Source organism: Giraffa tippelskirchi, chromosome 5 (genome assembly GCF_054371585.1).
Source record: "Giraffa tippelskirchi isolate mGirTip1 chromosome 5, T2T-mGirTip1v1.2.pri, whole genome shotgun sequence".
NCBI classification, from domain to species: Eukaryota; Metazoa; Chordata; class Mammalia; order Artiodactyla; family Giraffidae; genus Giraffa; species Giraffa tippelskirchi.
The window spans coordinates 179337238-179352401 of NC_137279.1; the positions used below are offsets into that span (position 1 = coordinate 179337238).

Genomic DNA, 15164 nt, shown 5'->3' on the forward strand with positions numbered 1-15164 from the left:
TCAAGAGAGACAAGTGAGGCAGGGTTAAATGAAGTAGGTGGGACTTTGGCTTCTCTGAGATGCTAGCAGCCTAGGGCGGGGCTTGGCCGGAGAGGGTTGGTTTATCGAGGTCTTTTGCAGGAGCGGGCGGGCCTTCTGGGAGGCGGGCCTTCTGTGGGGCCAGGTCCACCCCCCAGAGGATGCGTGGGCCCGGCTCCCGCCTGCAGCTCGGGTGCTCTGGGGTAAAGCTCTGAGAAGCGGACCCTCCCCTTGGGCCTAACCCGGGGGCGTTCCAGAGCTTCTGGGTGGCCGGCTAGCTTCCCCACACCAGCGAAACTCCATCCCACACTCACCTGCTTCTCCACCTTGACCACACGTCCCATTATACTGATTTCATCCACCGCCTCCGTATCTGAGGGCCCTTTGTCACCCTTCTCCCGGGCTTTCCGGTCCCCAGGGCCCCGGCCGACAATCTGGTCCACCCTGTAAGGAAAGGGAACTGTCAAAGGACCCAGACACTGGCCACTCCTCTTTCCTACAAGAATTCGAGCTCGCCTTCTGAAAGGGGAGACATTCGCCTGGGTGGGAGCAGGCCATCTGAGAGAGGGGGCCAGTTTGCTCTGCCTAATGGATAGATCAAGTTTAATGGAGGTGCCCGGTCACTGCTTTGACCAGGGGAGCCAAGCCACCACCCACAAGCATGACAAGAAAAACAGCTGCCTGATGGGAGCTAGGTAGGAAATGGTGGACTGGGAAGAGGGAGAGACACAAGTGGGGATGTGAGTTATAAGGGGGACAAGCCTGAAGTTGGTTCCACCTTACCTTTCTGCTCCCCTTTACAGCGACATACTTGAAAGTGTTATCCCTACCCTCTAGCTTCAATTTCTCTTTCCTGCCTCTTTAAAACCTCTCTAATCAGGCTTTCTTTCCCACCATTTCACCGAAACTACAGTTGTCAAGACACCAAAGGACCTCCATATTGCTAAATTGGATTCTCAGCCCTCACTATGCTTGACCCGTTCGTTAGCAGCACCTGGCGCATCTGATCACCCCTTCTTTCTGCAGGTTCTTCATTTGGATTCCCAAACATCACTTTCACCCAGTTCTCCTACCTCACTCACCTCTCCTTCTCAGTCTCCCTTGCTGCTTCCTCCTTTATGTCCACAACCTTTAAACATTGCAGGACCCAGAGCTCACTCCTGGGACTTCTTTTTTTTTTCTTCTATTTACTCTCACTCACTAAATGATGTCTTCAGTTCCAGATTTTCCATTCCTCTATACACGGTTAACACCAAATCTATATCTCCAGCCCATACCTCTCCTCCGAACTCCACACTCCTCTGCCAGATCCACACTCCATTTAGCTGTCTGATGGGCATCACAAACCCAGCATGTCCCAACTTTCCTGATCGAAACTTGCTCCACTCATTGACTTTCCCCATGTCAATAAACAACAACTTTTTCCTCTTGCTCAAGCTAAAAACTTTGGCTTTATCCTTGATTCTCTCTCTCTTTTTCCTCTTACACCCTATCTGAAAATGCTGTCAGCTCTACTTTCAGAACATATCTACAATCTGACCATTTGCCTCACCTTAATTGCTGCTGGTCCACATGGCCATCATCTCTTGCCGGGACATCTGAATTAGCCCCCTCACTGGTTTCTCTGTTTTCATCCTCGCCCCCATAGGCCATTCTCAACACAGCACCTAGGATGATCCTTTTAAAATATACCTCTGATCGCATCTGTCCTTTGTTCAAAGTCCTCCAACACTTGCGTCTTTCTCTGGATGAACGCCAACATCTTTGCAGTGGCCCCCAGAGCTTTATATAGTCTAAGTGCTATTAGTCTTTAACCTCATCTCCTGCTTCCCTCATGCCAGGACAGGCACACTGGGCTGCTTGCTGTTCCTAAAACATCCCCCCAGACACCTGCCCATCTCAAAACCTTTGCATTTGCTGTTCCCTCTGGAAACTATTTAAACAAACCACAATCATGGGGCTATTTGCCTCACCTTCAATTTTTTTCCTCAAATGTCACCTTCTTGCCTATTTAAAAATCACAAATCTTAACACCTTAACCTTATTTTTCTTCTTAGCCTTTATCATCATCTGACATGTTCTGGTTTCACTTACTATCATCTGTTCTCCTGCCACTGGAATGAGAGCTCCATAAAGCAGAGGCCATTTGTTTTCCACCATATCCTCACTGTCTGGCAAGTAACAAATAAATGCCCAGTGACTATTTCTTGAGAGAACAAATGAATGGGCAGTGAAAATGCAGGCCACAAGAGGAAAAGGGCGAGGTGTAGGTGATTGGGTTCTTGGTGTGAGAATCTTCCTATACGCTGGGCGGAGAGAAGAGGTGTTGGAGGATTCCAGAGGCAAGAGGTGAGCAGCACTGAGGACAATTCACCTATTCTATTAGGAGATGCTGGGGTGGGGGAGGGGGGCGGTCACTGATTATTTTAAGCCTATTATTTTAGGACTAGAAAGCAGTCATCTAAAGACTTCCTTGAAGCGAGCAGGTCAATAGGGTTCGCTTCAGGTTCAGTAAGGCTTTCCTGGTGGCTCAGATGGTGAAGAGTCCGCCTGCACCGTAGGAGACCCAGGTTCAATCCCTAGGTGGGGAAGATCCCCTGGGGAAAGAAATGGCAACCCACTCCAGCGTTCTTGCCTGGGCAATGCCATGGACAGAGGAGCCTGACGGGCTACAGTCCATGGGGTCGCAAACAGTAGGACATGACTGAGCGACTAACACTTTCCCTTTCAGGTTCAATAAACGGTGCGGGTGGTGGGCTCCTGCTGCAACGCGCTGCAAGGAAGAAACGCTAGCTCCCGTCGCGGCCCCTAGGGAGCGCTTAGGGCTGTGTTCAGGCGCCCGCAGAGGGGCTCCAGCGGACCTCCTGCGGGAGCTGGTGCCGCGGCCGTCCCCCGACCGGAGCACCCACCGAGCCTGCAGACTCTTGAGGTGCCGCGGCCGTCCCCCGACCGGAGCACCCACCGAGCCTGCAGACTCTTGATCCTGCCCAGCATGTCCAGGTGCCCTGCCGAGTACTGTTCAATGACGTCCTTCACGTCGTAGGGTCGCAGCGTCTCCTTGAATTTCCTTTTGGCTACCAGGAACTTCAGGATCCTGCGGGGGGAGGGAGTCTCAGAGGACAGGCATTCTTTTCCAGCCCCCTCCCTGTCCTTTGCTACTTTGTCTGGCACGAGGCCACCTCCTGCCTGGGCCACCGCAGACAGCCACAGCTGGGTTTCGGGCCTCCTTCCCTCCCCACCAGGCTCCTGCCCCAGCCCCCTGAGTTTGTTTGGTCTTCTTTAATATGCGGTCACTGGGAGGGCCGGGACTGGGCCTGGTTTCTCTCTGCTGGGTGGGACACAAGCGAGGCACCTGTGAACACTGCTGCTGTGGGCAGCTTAGGGGAAGACATTTTTGCATATGCCTGTTAGCACTCCTGTGCTGGACCCTGGACACCTCAAAGGGCATCAGAAACAATCCCTGGTCTCGGGAGCACTGGTCTGGAGTGAGAGACGAGGAGGACACAGACAATTACGGGGTGATGAGGGCTATGTCAAGGAGTGGAGAAAGAGGACTGGGGACCATGAGAAGGGAGAGCTTGGCTGGGGAGGTCAGGAGACGTCTTGAGAGTGATACCTTCCAGTCCCAGGGCAAGAGGAGGGGCATGAAGGGAGGCTTTGGGGACACAAACAGGCATGGAGGTGTGTGAGTGAGAGTCAGTCCAAAGTAGCCAGAACAGGATGTGAAGGAAAGGGGTTATTCAATGAGAGGTAGGATGAGGGGTTATTCTGAAGATCCTAGCATCCCTGGCAGAGATTGGGCAATGGGAAGCTGGGGTGGGGGGGAAGGGGCCATGTGGTTTACTCTGCTTTAGCATGAACACCCTCTGTCCACCTGTTTGGGTAGAGGATGTCCTGGAGAGGCAGAGTCCCGGGCAGGAAGACACACGCCAGGGGATGAGCCTGAGCCGGGGTGGGGGGGGGGGTAGGCAGGGGGCAGTGGGGTGGAGATACAGAACAGCTGTGAGCAGTGCAGGAGAGGGGCCTGAAGGGCTTCTGAGTCTGAGTCCAGGACCCCCATGGCTTGGGGCACAGGGTGGATGATGGTGCCACTGCCTGACATGGGGTCATGGGTGGAGGAGCAGGACTGGGGTGTGCTGGGTGTGAGGGGCCAAGGAGAGCTGAGTTGGACCAGGGGGAAGCTTGGGTGCTGTGTTCCAGAAGCTGGTCCCTTGGAGGGGAGAGACAGGATGCATAAAAGAGTGGTGTGGAGAGGCCTCAGACTCTCTGGGAAAGGGGGTGTTCAGATGACTCTGATTTAAAAGAAACACAAAGGAAAGAGGCTTGCAGACAGGTGAATCAGCCAGGGAAGAGAGAGGGGTGAGTCTGGAAGGCCTAGGGGTGAAACTATAGCTACAGGATGCACACAGAGATTAGGCTGAAACTCCATTCCAAGGAGTTTGGGAGCCAGATCCATAACTACATGGCTAAAGAGCTCAGAGACTCTGGTCCCCACTGAACTGTTAAGGGAGACAGCCAGTAAAGCCTGTAGAACAGGGGCCTTCAAACTTTTTGACCAAGACCCATGATAAGAAATAGTTTACAGAAACTAGTATGCACACACACACATAACTGAAATAGAAGTTTCATAAACATTTATTCTTTCTATGAAGGATGCACTCTGATACTTTCTTTTTTCTTTTTTGAATACTGACCACTAAATTGATTTCACTAAGCTGATTTCAAACTGTTCTGACCTGTGGTTTGAACAGTATGGCTCTAGAGGAAGTCCTGGGGGAAACAGACAGGCTGAGGTCAAGACTCCTGAGGGAAGACAGTAAGTTTGAGTCATGGAGGCAAGAGGGGGATGAGACTTAGATACAGAGATGGGGTGAAACTGCCTGTAAGACAGAGACCTAGGGAGAGCCAGGCAGATGCTGATACACAGCTAGGGAGAGAGAAATAAAGAGAAGAGAGCTTGACATACAGGGAGAGAGAGGTAAGGGATAGAAGCAGGGAGAAGACTGTAGTGTGAGTAGAGGGACTGTAGTGGGCAGCCATGCCCACCGCCCCACCTGACCAGCCCTCCAGACATGATGAGTCTGCACCAACCCAGCCGGGAGCCATATGCCACCTCCCCACCCCATCCACTCTCCAGGGACCCCGCCAGCCTGCATCATCGAGGGTGCCAGGCAGGCAGCAGCTGGTATGCCAGGAGCTAAGCCAGGCCTGGCCACAAGGGCAGACCCCAGATGGGGAGCAGCAGTGGGTGGCCCACCTCCTGCTTCAGTCTCACCTGACGGAGCGGATGACCGTCTTCACAGCGGGCATGACGTCGTCCACAGTGAGTTCACACTGGTAGCTCTTCTCCTCTGCCACTTCCTCTGAGGGGCCCTCTGAAAAGTCAGGAGCAGCGGGCCCAGGTGGTGGCGGCAGAAGGGACCAGCTGCAACCCCTACCACCACTCTGAGGGGTACAGAAAGGAAGACAGAGCCCCAGAAAGGGCCCAGAGCCTTCCTGGGCACAAGCAAACCAGGTTCTTGCCTCCTGGCTGCCTTACCTAGGGGGAACACCTCAGTTTGCTGCAGGCCCATCTCCCCTGTGTACACATCTGCCTGGTGGCCGGTGAGGAGGAACCACTTTAGGGCACATCTGGTCTGGCCTGGGGCAAGTTGCAGACAGCCCTGGAGGAAGTCCCACTGGCCCCACCATGAAGGACACTGACATGGGGCTTGAGGCATCTGCACATTATCACACATAAGCATTATCCTTCAGGCAAGAGGGAATCAAGGGGTGGGCTCCCATCCCCAGCTCTGCTATGGAGGAAGCCTCTAAAGCAAGTCATTCTCCTCCCAAGATGAGAGAAATGGTTTCTCCAAGGCTGGTGCCCGGCACTGCACAGACAGGTGATGCTGTCCTGGCTGAGGCCAAAGGGTGGCGGGGCCAGGCAGCTTCTTGGCAGGAAAGAGGAGGCCCTGGGCACCAGCCAGGCCCTAGGTCCCAGCACCCCCCACGTCCCAGCACCCCACAAAGACTGGTTTGTGGAGTTCTGTAACTTTCCAGGAAAGGGCTGTGAGAGTGGTCAGCCAGCAGCATGTTGGGGGATTGATACAGCAAAGACAGAGGCAGCATGGCTGGGTCCCCTCTCTCCGAAGTTCCTGTCTCTAACCTCCATCCTTGTCCACCCACTTCTATGCCCCCACCCCCACCACCACCCAGGGGCCTGAAACATGTCAAAGCTGGGAGAAGTCTTCCAGGGAATTTGGTCCAATCCTCTGTTTTTCAGAAGAGGACACCGAGGCACAGAAAAGGGCAGTAGCTTATGCAGGTCACAGTGTAAGTCAGGAACAGAGCTGGAACTCAAAAAAGCCACCTCTCTAAATGCAACCCCCACCAGGTTCACAGCCTCATATCCACAGGCTGGGCCAGCAAACAAGGGCAGGGTGGGGAGCATGGGCTATGGAGTTGGATAGACCTGCTTAAGGATATCAGCTCTGCCATTTCCTTGCTGAGAGAGCTCAGTCTCCCCATCTGTAAAATGGGGATAGAGACAACCCTACTGTTGCTAAGAGAAGTAGACAAGATAATCCAGAGTGGGACTGTGCACAGTCAGGGATTTATTCAGCACGGATGGCCTCCTGCGCCTCCCAGAGCATGTTTGTAAGGCAGCTGGCTTTTGATGAGCACTTACTATATTCCAGAACTCTTCTGTTCACCTACTGTGGATAATCTCATATAATCCTCACCACTATCCTATGAAGTAGATATGATCACTGTCCCCATTTTATAGATGTGGAAAATGAAGCCCAAGGAGATTAGGTTACCCGCCCAAGATAAATGACAAAGCCAGGATTCAAACCCAGGCAGCCTGGCTCCAAAGCCTGTGTGCTTTTTTCTTTTTCTTTTTCTAAATATTGGAGTTTTCCTAGGTGGTGCTAGTGGTAAAGAACCACCTGCCAGAGCAGGAGACATAAGAGACTCTGGTTCAATCCCTGGGTCGGGAAGATCCCCTAGAGGAGGGCATGGCAACTCACTCCAGTATTCTTGCCTGGAGAATCCTATGGACAGAGGAGCCTGGCTGGCTACAGTCCATAGGGTCACAAAGAGTCAGACGTGACTGAAGCAACTTAACATAGCCAGTTAACAATGTTGCGATAGTTCAGAACAACTCAGCCATATATATACTTGTATCCATTCTCCCCCAAACTCCCCTCCTATCCAGCAAAGCCTATGCTCTTAACCACTACCAGATGCCACCTCTATATTCTCCTCTGATTCTCAACCAGCCTGGAGCCCAGGAAAGCAAGTATTATGATGCCCATTTTACAGAGCAGAAGACTGGTGTCCAAAGATGGTCAATCTGCTGCAAAGCTGGGACTAGAACCAAGTGTTTCCACCCCCAGCCCAGAATCCAGGCCCACCCTGCCATCCTCAGCGGGTCCTGGCCCCAGACCCGCAGAGGCTCACCCTCAGCCGAGGTGCGGGGTTTGAGTCTCAGGGAGGCCCGGAAGCGGGTGCGGTCATTGAAGCTCCAGCTCTTCTGCACCTTGGTGGGACTGCTGGCCTCACCCACCTGCTCGCTACTCGGGGAAGTGGGCATCAGGGGAGGTGCCAGGTGCTGCTTGGAGGGGCCCGTCCGCCGCTGGGAGCTGCCCATGCGGATGCGGTCTTTGATGCCCATTCGGCTGCTGGCAGGGCAGGTCAGGTGGGGGAGAGAGTCAAGTTAGCTGCAGCTGGGGGTAGGTGTGAGTGGGGACACAGCTGACTTGGGACTTGGGGGGCAGCTACTGGGGCTGACTCTTCTCCAAGCAGAGACTTCCTAGGATGGGACATGGGTGTGGTAAGGGGGGCCCTGAGTCCTATGAGAAGCCCATCCAGGATCAGTCTGAACAACTCCACTCCCCACCCCCACCTCCCACCATCATTGCCCGGACAGATAAGGGTGGACAGGAGACAGATGTCAGAGTGGAAAGAGTGACAGAAACCCAAGAAGGGAGTCAGAGACAGACAGAGGACCGGGAGCTGGGCCTGGCCCAGGCGGGTGGGGGGTGGAGGCAAGAGACCCCTCTGGGGACAGACAAGCTGCTGAGGAATGGAGAAGCTCACCTGGCCATGCACACTGAGTTAGGCCCCCAGCTCCTCTCTGTACACGTGGGCCAGCTGTGTGGAGTTGAAGGTATGTGCGTGTACCTATGTAGTGTGTGTGCTTGTATGCACACAGGTGCCAGTGTGTGTACCTATTTTCCTCCTTTGCCCATCGCTGGAGCCATCTGACCCCACAGGTCAGGGCTTTAGGACCTGGTACAGTTGTATAGGCAGTGCACTGCAAAATTCCAAAGGTCTCCATCATTCAGACTTCTGTGTGAATGGCAGCCCTGGAGGTGTGCAGTGTACTGGCCTGGTAAGGGTCTTAGCCCTGTGGGTCTAGCTGCTGGGCCCACATGTATGCCCAGGCCATGCCTGGTGGGCCCCATCCCCAACCCAGTGAAGGTCTATAACCTGTTCTTCTCTGTCCACCCAGACTGACATCCTGCCCACATGACCTCCCACTGCCTCCTGAGCCTGCAGTTCAACACCACCTACATGTCTGTGTACATGTGAAGACACGTGTATGTATCTGTGTATGCGCTTAGACTCCCCTTCCCATACCCAAACTCCTCACCTATCCTCCAAATCTTGGAAGAAGACAGGTGAGGGGAGGCCTCGGGTGCCCCAGGACAGGCCCAGCGTACCCAGTGCCTGCTAGAGTAACTCTCTCTCCAAGAGGTTCAAGGACCGCATCATCGCTGTCTGAGTGGGACCTATGCCAACATCCCCATCCAGAGACCTCCTGGAGGTGTCACCGCCACCACCCTGCTGTGTTTGCCACTTGAAAGGCTCCCTTCAGACAGGGTTGGGGCCCTTGCACCTCGAATGTCCAGGGCCCCAGTTCAGGAGAACATCAGCCAGTCTCAGAGGAATTCTGATGCGGGAGGGGGGCAGAGATCATGGGAGGACACTGTGTCACCGGGTCTCAGAGACTTTCAGATCAAGGGTTGAGCAGGAGACAGATTCTAGTTTCAGAGCTGAGTGGGGACCGGCGTCCTCCATGCCCGGGCATGGGGGATGGAGTCTATAGAGCAAGGCGCTGAGGTGAGGGAGACCCCGGAAGGCGCTATCGGGAAGGCAGCTGAGATGTATGTAGGGCCATCCTTAGGAGTAGGGACCTCTGCCCAGAGGGGAGAGCTAATAGGACAAGGATGGGGGCCCTGAGGATGTCAGAAGGGAAGGATGGGGCGGCCCCCGCAATCCATCATGCTGTTGGCTGGCCCAGGGCTTCCTCAGCACATACCAAAGATTCCAACCAAAGTTTGAGGTTGGCTCTCCCAAACTTTCCTTTGCAGAGCAGTTCCTTCAGGCTCTTCTCATGCTAGCAAGCACCCACCACCCCACCCAGGCCGTGCGGCCAACCCCTCTGTCCTCCGCTCCTTAAGGGGCAGAGGAAGAGAGAGGGGCGGAGAAGGCCCTGACAGTCAGCCAAGGGCCCAGAAGTCTGGATCTCTGTGCCCGGCACATCACTCCAGCGCTGTTCTGGGGAAAGGGGCTGACCTCCCTGTCATGAGAAGTGTGTGAGCCATACTGAGCTTGCACTCAGTAGGACTCATGAAGGAAGGGGTGTGGGCGCTTGCCCTAGAGGTCTTGAAAGGTCTCTCTCCAGCCCTGATTCTCTGATGGTTGAAGGAGCTTCTAGCCTGGTTTGTGGGATTTTGTAACTTTCCAGCCAGCCAGAGACCCTGGGCTCCTTTTCAGTATAAGAAGGCACTGTTTTCCCAGCAGTGGCCCTGGATTCCAGCTCCTTGGGCAGGGCCCAGAAAATGGCTCACGTCAGCCTCTCTGGAGCCTAAAAGCTCAAAGAAAATGGAAAGAAACCTGGCACACAGTGGACATCAGAAGAGCACACAAGGTCCAGGCTGACTGCCTGAGCCTTTTCGGCTCTCAGCCACGCTGGGTGGTGGGTTCCATAGTTACCACTCCTATTTTACAGATATGGAAGGAGGTGCCTAAGCTTCCAAGGTCACAGAGCTCCTCTGCATGGAACAAGGACTGGAACCCAGTTTTCTGTGACTTCAGAGGCTGTGTTCTTTCTCTGGGAGGAGCCAACAGGAGAGGGTCTCTGGCAGTAATTCTGAGCTGGGGGTTACTTTGCTCACTAGGGGAATTTGGCTGGAGACATTTTTGGTTGTCTCCCTGGGGCGGGGAGGGAGGTGCTCCTAGCATCTAGGTAGAGGTCAAGTATGCAGCTAATCATGCTGAACAGTGCATGGGACAGCCTCCAACAATAAGGAATTTTCTGGTCCAAAACGTCAGTGGTGCCAGTGATTTCAGCATCATTGGTGGCTGGGGGACAGGTGTGTGAACTTAACTGGGGCATCCCTGTAAGAGAGGGCAAGCTCAGGGCACAGGCTGCCTTCTGACTGCTTGGCTGGACCCAACCCCTGTGCTCACTTCCACAGGGATTTCTTTAAGCATTCCATCTGCCCACCAAACACCAGGCTCGCAGAGGGTCGGAGGCAGCCTACCTGTTCTGATGCTGAATACAGCCCCTCTCTTCGAGACTGTGGAAACAGCCCTGGTCTTGCCCTTCCTGCCCACCATGCCCACAGAGCCCAAGGAATCTTGCAAAGGGGGACAGCTGACCCAGAGTTTCCTCGGCTTTAACCTCCAGTGTGTTCCCTCCAGCGGTGGTTTCCAAGCGCATACCATAACAGTAAATCGCGTGAGGCCAACATTTATCTAGCACTTCCTCTGAGCCAGGCACAGTTTGAGTGGAAACAGATCCTAGTATCATGCTCATTTCACATCTGAGGAAGTGGAGGCACAGAAGGCTTGTGCCCAAGGCCCCCAGCCAGGTTCAGAACGGAGCCACATTTCTAAGAAACTCTGCTTCTGGGTCGAGCAGCCAGGAGCTCTGTCACCCCTCTCCTCCTTATGCCCCTGATCCACGAGGCTGCCGAGGCACTTTGGGATGCTCAGGACTCTTAAGCCCCAGCTGCCAGGCAGTGCCAACAGAATGAGGTTCTCACGGGGCTTTTGTGACCCAGCTTTAGCTCCCGACCTCTACGACGGGCTGCAACAGCCCAACAGCCGAGCTCTCTCACCCTCTCCCCTTGGTATTCGCCACCCTCTGCTTCCTCCTTGAGCTCTGTTCCTCACACCGCATGGCAGTTACTCCTTGCAACTCTCTAGGCACCATGTTTTATTCATCACTGTGTTCCTAGTGCAGGGCTTGGCACAGGGCAGCTACCAAGGAATGTAGTGGTGAGGCAGCTAAAGAACTGGACTCTGGAGTTGGTGAAGGAGGCACCAACCCCAGCCCCTTCGGGCATCTGCTAGGACCTCAGTGGGCAGTATGGAGCCAGGAAGCTAAAGGCCTGGAAAAAGTCAGAGTGGGAAGGACCCTCCGAGAGCCTCTAGTTCAATCTGCCCATTCCACAGATGGGAAACTGAGGTCCAAAGAAGGAAAGCAATCTGGCCAAGATCACGCGAGGCTGGGGTAGGGGGAGCATCAGCCGCAGAGCCAGAACTTATCCCAAGGCTCCTGTAGGTGTCCCTCCTGACAGACTGGGGACCAGGCCCAGGTCCCCAGACCTGGCAGAAGCATCCTCAGGAAGGCGAGGGGCTCATCAGGGCCCCAAGGCAGACGGCAGGCGGCAGGCACATGCACCCTGTCCTTGGCCCATCCTGTCTCCGTCTCCAGCCCCAGAACTGGGTGGGGCAAGGAGAAGCGGAAACAGGAGGAGCAGGCGAGGGGGTACCTCGGTCTCCAGCTGGCGTGGATCCGAAAGAAACTCCGTTTATTACTAAACATCTGGCTGGAAAGTGGAGAACAAGACACAACAGAGGTTAGTGGGAAGGAGGCAGGTGGGCAGAGCATGGGGAGCTGCCAGGATGGGGCCAGCCTCCTGTGGCTGATGGGAGAGAAGGACTCCCCACTCAAATCATCCTCTAGCCCACATGCCTAGAAGGTAGAGGTTCTCCATCTTTGCATAAGGATCTCATGGGGAGCATGTTAAATATGCAGAATTCCATGCCTCTTCTCTAGAGATGCTCATTCCGTGGCTTGGGGAGAGGTCCAGGTATCTCTGCATGATGAACAAATGTCCCATGGGATGCCGACACAGGAAGTTGGGGACCATCCTCTGAAAACCACTGTCTTAGCGTCTCATTGCAAAACTCACAGAGAGAGGTGCTGGCTCTGGCACAGCCACCCCTCAGGAAGTCCTTGTCACCCTGGGAACATGTTCAGCCTGGGTCCATCCACAAGTACTACTAAGGCTGTGGCCAACCAGGTGTGTGTGTGTGTGTGTTTAGGGGGTGGTCCTGTCTTGGGCACCCAGCCCACAGGGCCCAGACAGCCAAGATTAAGGATCTGGCCATTTGGTTTGCTGCCTGATCTCCTTGGGGACTTCCCAGGTGGTACTAGTGGTAAAGAACCCACCTGCCAATAGAGGAGACATAAGAGACATGGGTTCGATCCCTAGGTCAGGAAGATCCTCCCAGAGATGGGCATGGCAACCCACTCTAGCATTCTTGCCTGGGGAATCCCATGGACAGAGAAGCCTAGTGGGCTACAATCCATGGGGTCGCAAAGAGTCGGACATGACTAAAGTGACTTAGCACACACACACTAATCTCCTGGAAGTCACAGTTCAGCCCCCTGGGGTCTGGGGAATAAGGAACACTCCACCACCATCACCATGAGCCCCAACCACACAGACACTGCAGGGTGGACACACACAGGCTGGGAGTTAGTGATGGCTGAGCCCTCAGTGGTCATCTGTTCCTAGGCCTTGGGGGGCTCAGAGACCCAGAGCAGCTATGGGAGGTGGTACAGATGCTGGGGTCCAGGATAATCTCCATTTCCAGTACCTTCCTACTCAGGCAAAGTGAGACCAGAGTGAACTGAAGCTGCAAATAGCCCTGACTTAGGCTGTGGGCAGGGTTGCTCAAATGCCAAAACTTCTGAGCTTCTGCCTGTCTGCTGTGGTTGGGTCGGGGCAGGGATAACACTGTGGGACATTCAGATAGTGACAGAGAATATGCATGGTCTGCACCGTGGACCCTCTTCCAGCGACCTCCAGCCTGGCCTGGCCAATCACACTTCCCCTCCTCCCAGAGACCTGGAGGGGTCTCCCTCTTTACCCACTTCCTAGTCAGCCCCTAGCCAGAACTGCCCTTGCTGAGACCAGGAAAGGATTCTGCTCCCCGCAATCTCTGCACCAGAACCCCTTCTTCCCTGTTCCCTGGGCCTTTTCAGCCCAGAAACCCAGAGCAGCCCCTGAGCAGCCTTCACATTGCTGATTTTCTGCCCAGAACCCAGAGGCTCAGAGTGGCTTGATGAATTTCTCAAGGACACACAGCACCAAGCAGCACAGGCTTTCACAGCATCTCCTCCTTCTGATCCCTGAGTGGTTCACCTCTTTTCCCCTCCCTTGTTCTGGGCCTGGGGCTCAGAATCACACCTGAGGCTCAAGGCCCAGATGTCCACCTGACTGATTCAGGGGTGATACGCAAAGATGAAATAAACTGATGGGCAGAGGACAGGGGATGATGACGGGGGCGGGTGGGGATTGAACCCTTGGCCTCAAAGCTACACCTCTGTAGGAATAGTCACTTTCCAATATACAGTGAGTTTGTGGGCTTCCCTTATCCAAGTATGCCTGAAATTCCACTATTTATGAACATTTATGTGGAGGTAAGCATTGTTCTTTCTTTGTTCTTTTAAGATGCAAAAGCTGGAGGAGAGGCAGGTCAAGGGGAGAGAGATTGTCAGGACAGCAAAATGCCCTTCTATAAGAAAGAAAGGGATTGTGGGAGAATCCCAGGAGGAGGCTCTGGGATTAGCAAAGCTGTGGACGAGGCTTGCACAAGACAAGAGCATTAGTCACTGGTTGAGTTTACATAGGCCCTTCAGCAGTTCTTAGTCACAGAGCTCTCTTTCCAGCTGGCATCTCATTCCCAAGAGGCGAGTTCAGTGTCAAGCCCCTTCTAGAGGAACATGCTGGGGAGGTGGGGCCCCGGCCCTCACACGCCGGTATGGTGCCCACGATTACCTGAGCCGTAAGCACCTGTGGCCAGCGGCCTCCTCCTCTCTCCAGCTTCCCGGGAGGGATGGGGGTGCAGGGATGGGAGAGTGAGGGGGACATGGAAACAGAGAAAGAAAGAGGACAATGGAATGAATGGAGGAGGTGATGGGAAAGGATGGTGTGGACAGCTCCCCCACTCAGGCCCCTGGAGTCCCAGGTGACAAAATGGTGAGTCAACCTGGCCTTTCCAGAGAGACCATCAGTCTGTACCTGTCAGGCCATCCGATGACAACTGCCCAGGCCTCCTGACAAGGCCTGGGAGTCCCCAGAACAGGCCCAGACACCCACACAGTGGCTGGAGACAGGTCTGAGAGAGGATGAGACAGAGAATGGAAGAGGAGGAGGAGAAGCAAGAGAAGGTGGCAGCCCCGGGGGGCCCCTACCTTTCCCCAGGGCAGAAGGAGGCGCTGCCCGGCCGGTGGCAGGTGGCAACGGGCGGGTAACGGGAGGGCGCTCCGTCGGGTACCGGCGCCCGCCGTACCTCCAGGGGCCGTAGGCCCCCGTTGCGGGCCCGTTGCACGTGCTCAAACAAGAGGGCCAGCTCTCTGCAGGAGAGGGCGCCGTCAGCGGCAGGCAGGGCCCTGGCACCGCCCCCCACCTGAGAACCCTGAGCTCCTGACGGATTCCCCCGGGGCCCAGCCTGTCTGGAGATGCCCAGCGAACATACCAGGCCCGCATGGGTAGGGGCAGGAGTGGAAAAGTAGCCTCCCTTGCTCTCTCTCTCTTCTCAGCTCCTGGGAAACCCTCAAGGATGCCCTGTATGATTGTGCTGGGTGGGCACCACTAGGGGGCACCCTCCCAAGGGGGAAGGTGGGGATCTTAAATCCACCTCACTCTCTGCTCAGCAGGCGGAGCATCTGCACGTGGAGCCGTGCCCGCCAGGAGGCCAGCAGCAGCCCCAAAATCCTGCCCTCCAGTTCTGACTGGATTTTAGGGGAAACAGGCTGAGGAGGGAGACGTGATACAGCAGCCCACTTCCTTCTGCAGCCTTCACGCTGGGTTCTCAGAGACTAGATTGAGGGCTCAGCTTCTTCTGAACTC

General features: G+C 54.9%; 1 protein-coding gene across 2 annotated transcripts in view; it reads right to left on the reverse strand.

Annotated features, from left to right (window-relative positions):
- KCNQ4 (potassium voltage-gated channel subfamily Q member 4) overlaps positions 1-15164 on the reverse strand; it is a 56541-nt gene that overhangs the window by 2445 nt on the left and 38932 nt on the right. Inside the window, exons 9-13 of one of the 2 annotated variants that reach the window (XM_081493900.1) lie at positions 14507-14668; positions 7465-7685; positions 5294-5393; positions 2981-3112; positions 333-462 (exon numbers count right to left, since the gene is read on the reverse strand). In XM_081493900.1, the coding sequence (XP_081350026.1) occupies positions 333-462; positions 2981-3112; positions 5294-5393; positions 7465-7685; positions 14507-14668 (745 nt within the window). The remainder of the gene's footprint in view (positions 1-332; positions 463-2980; positions 3113-5293; positions 5394-7464; positions 7686-14506; positions 14669-15164) is intronic. The other variant, XM_081493901.1, reaches the window with a different exon arrangement.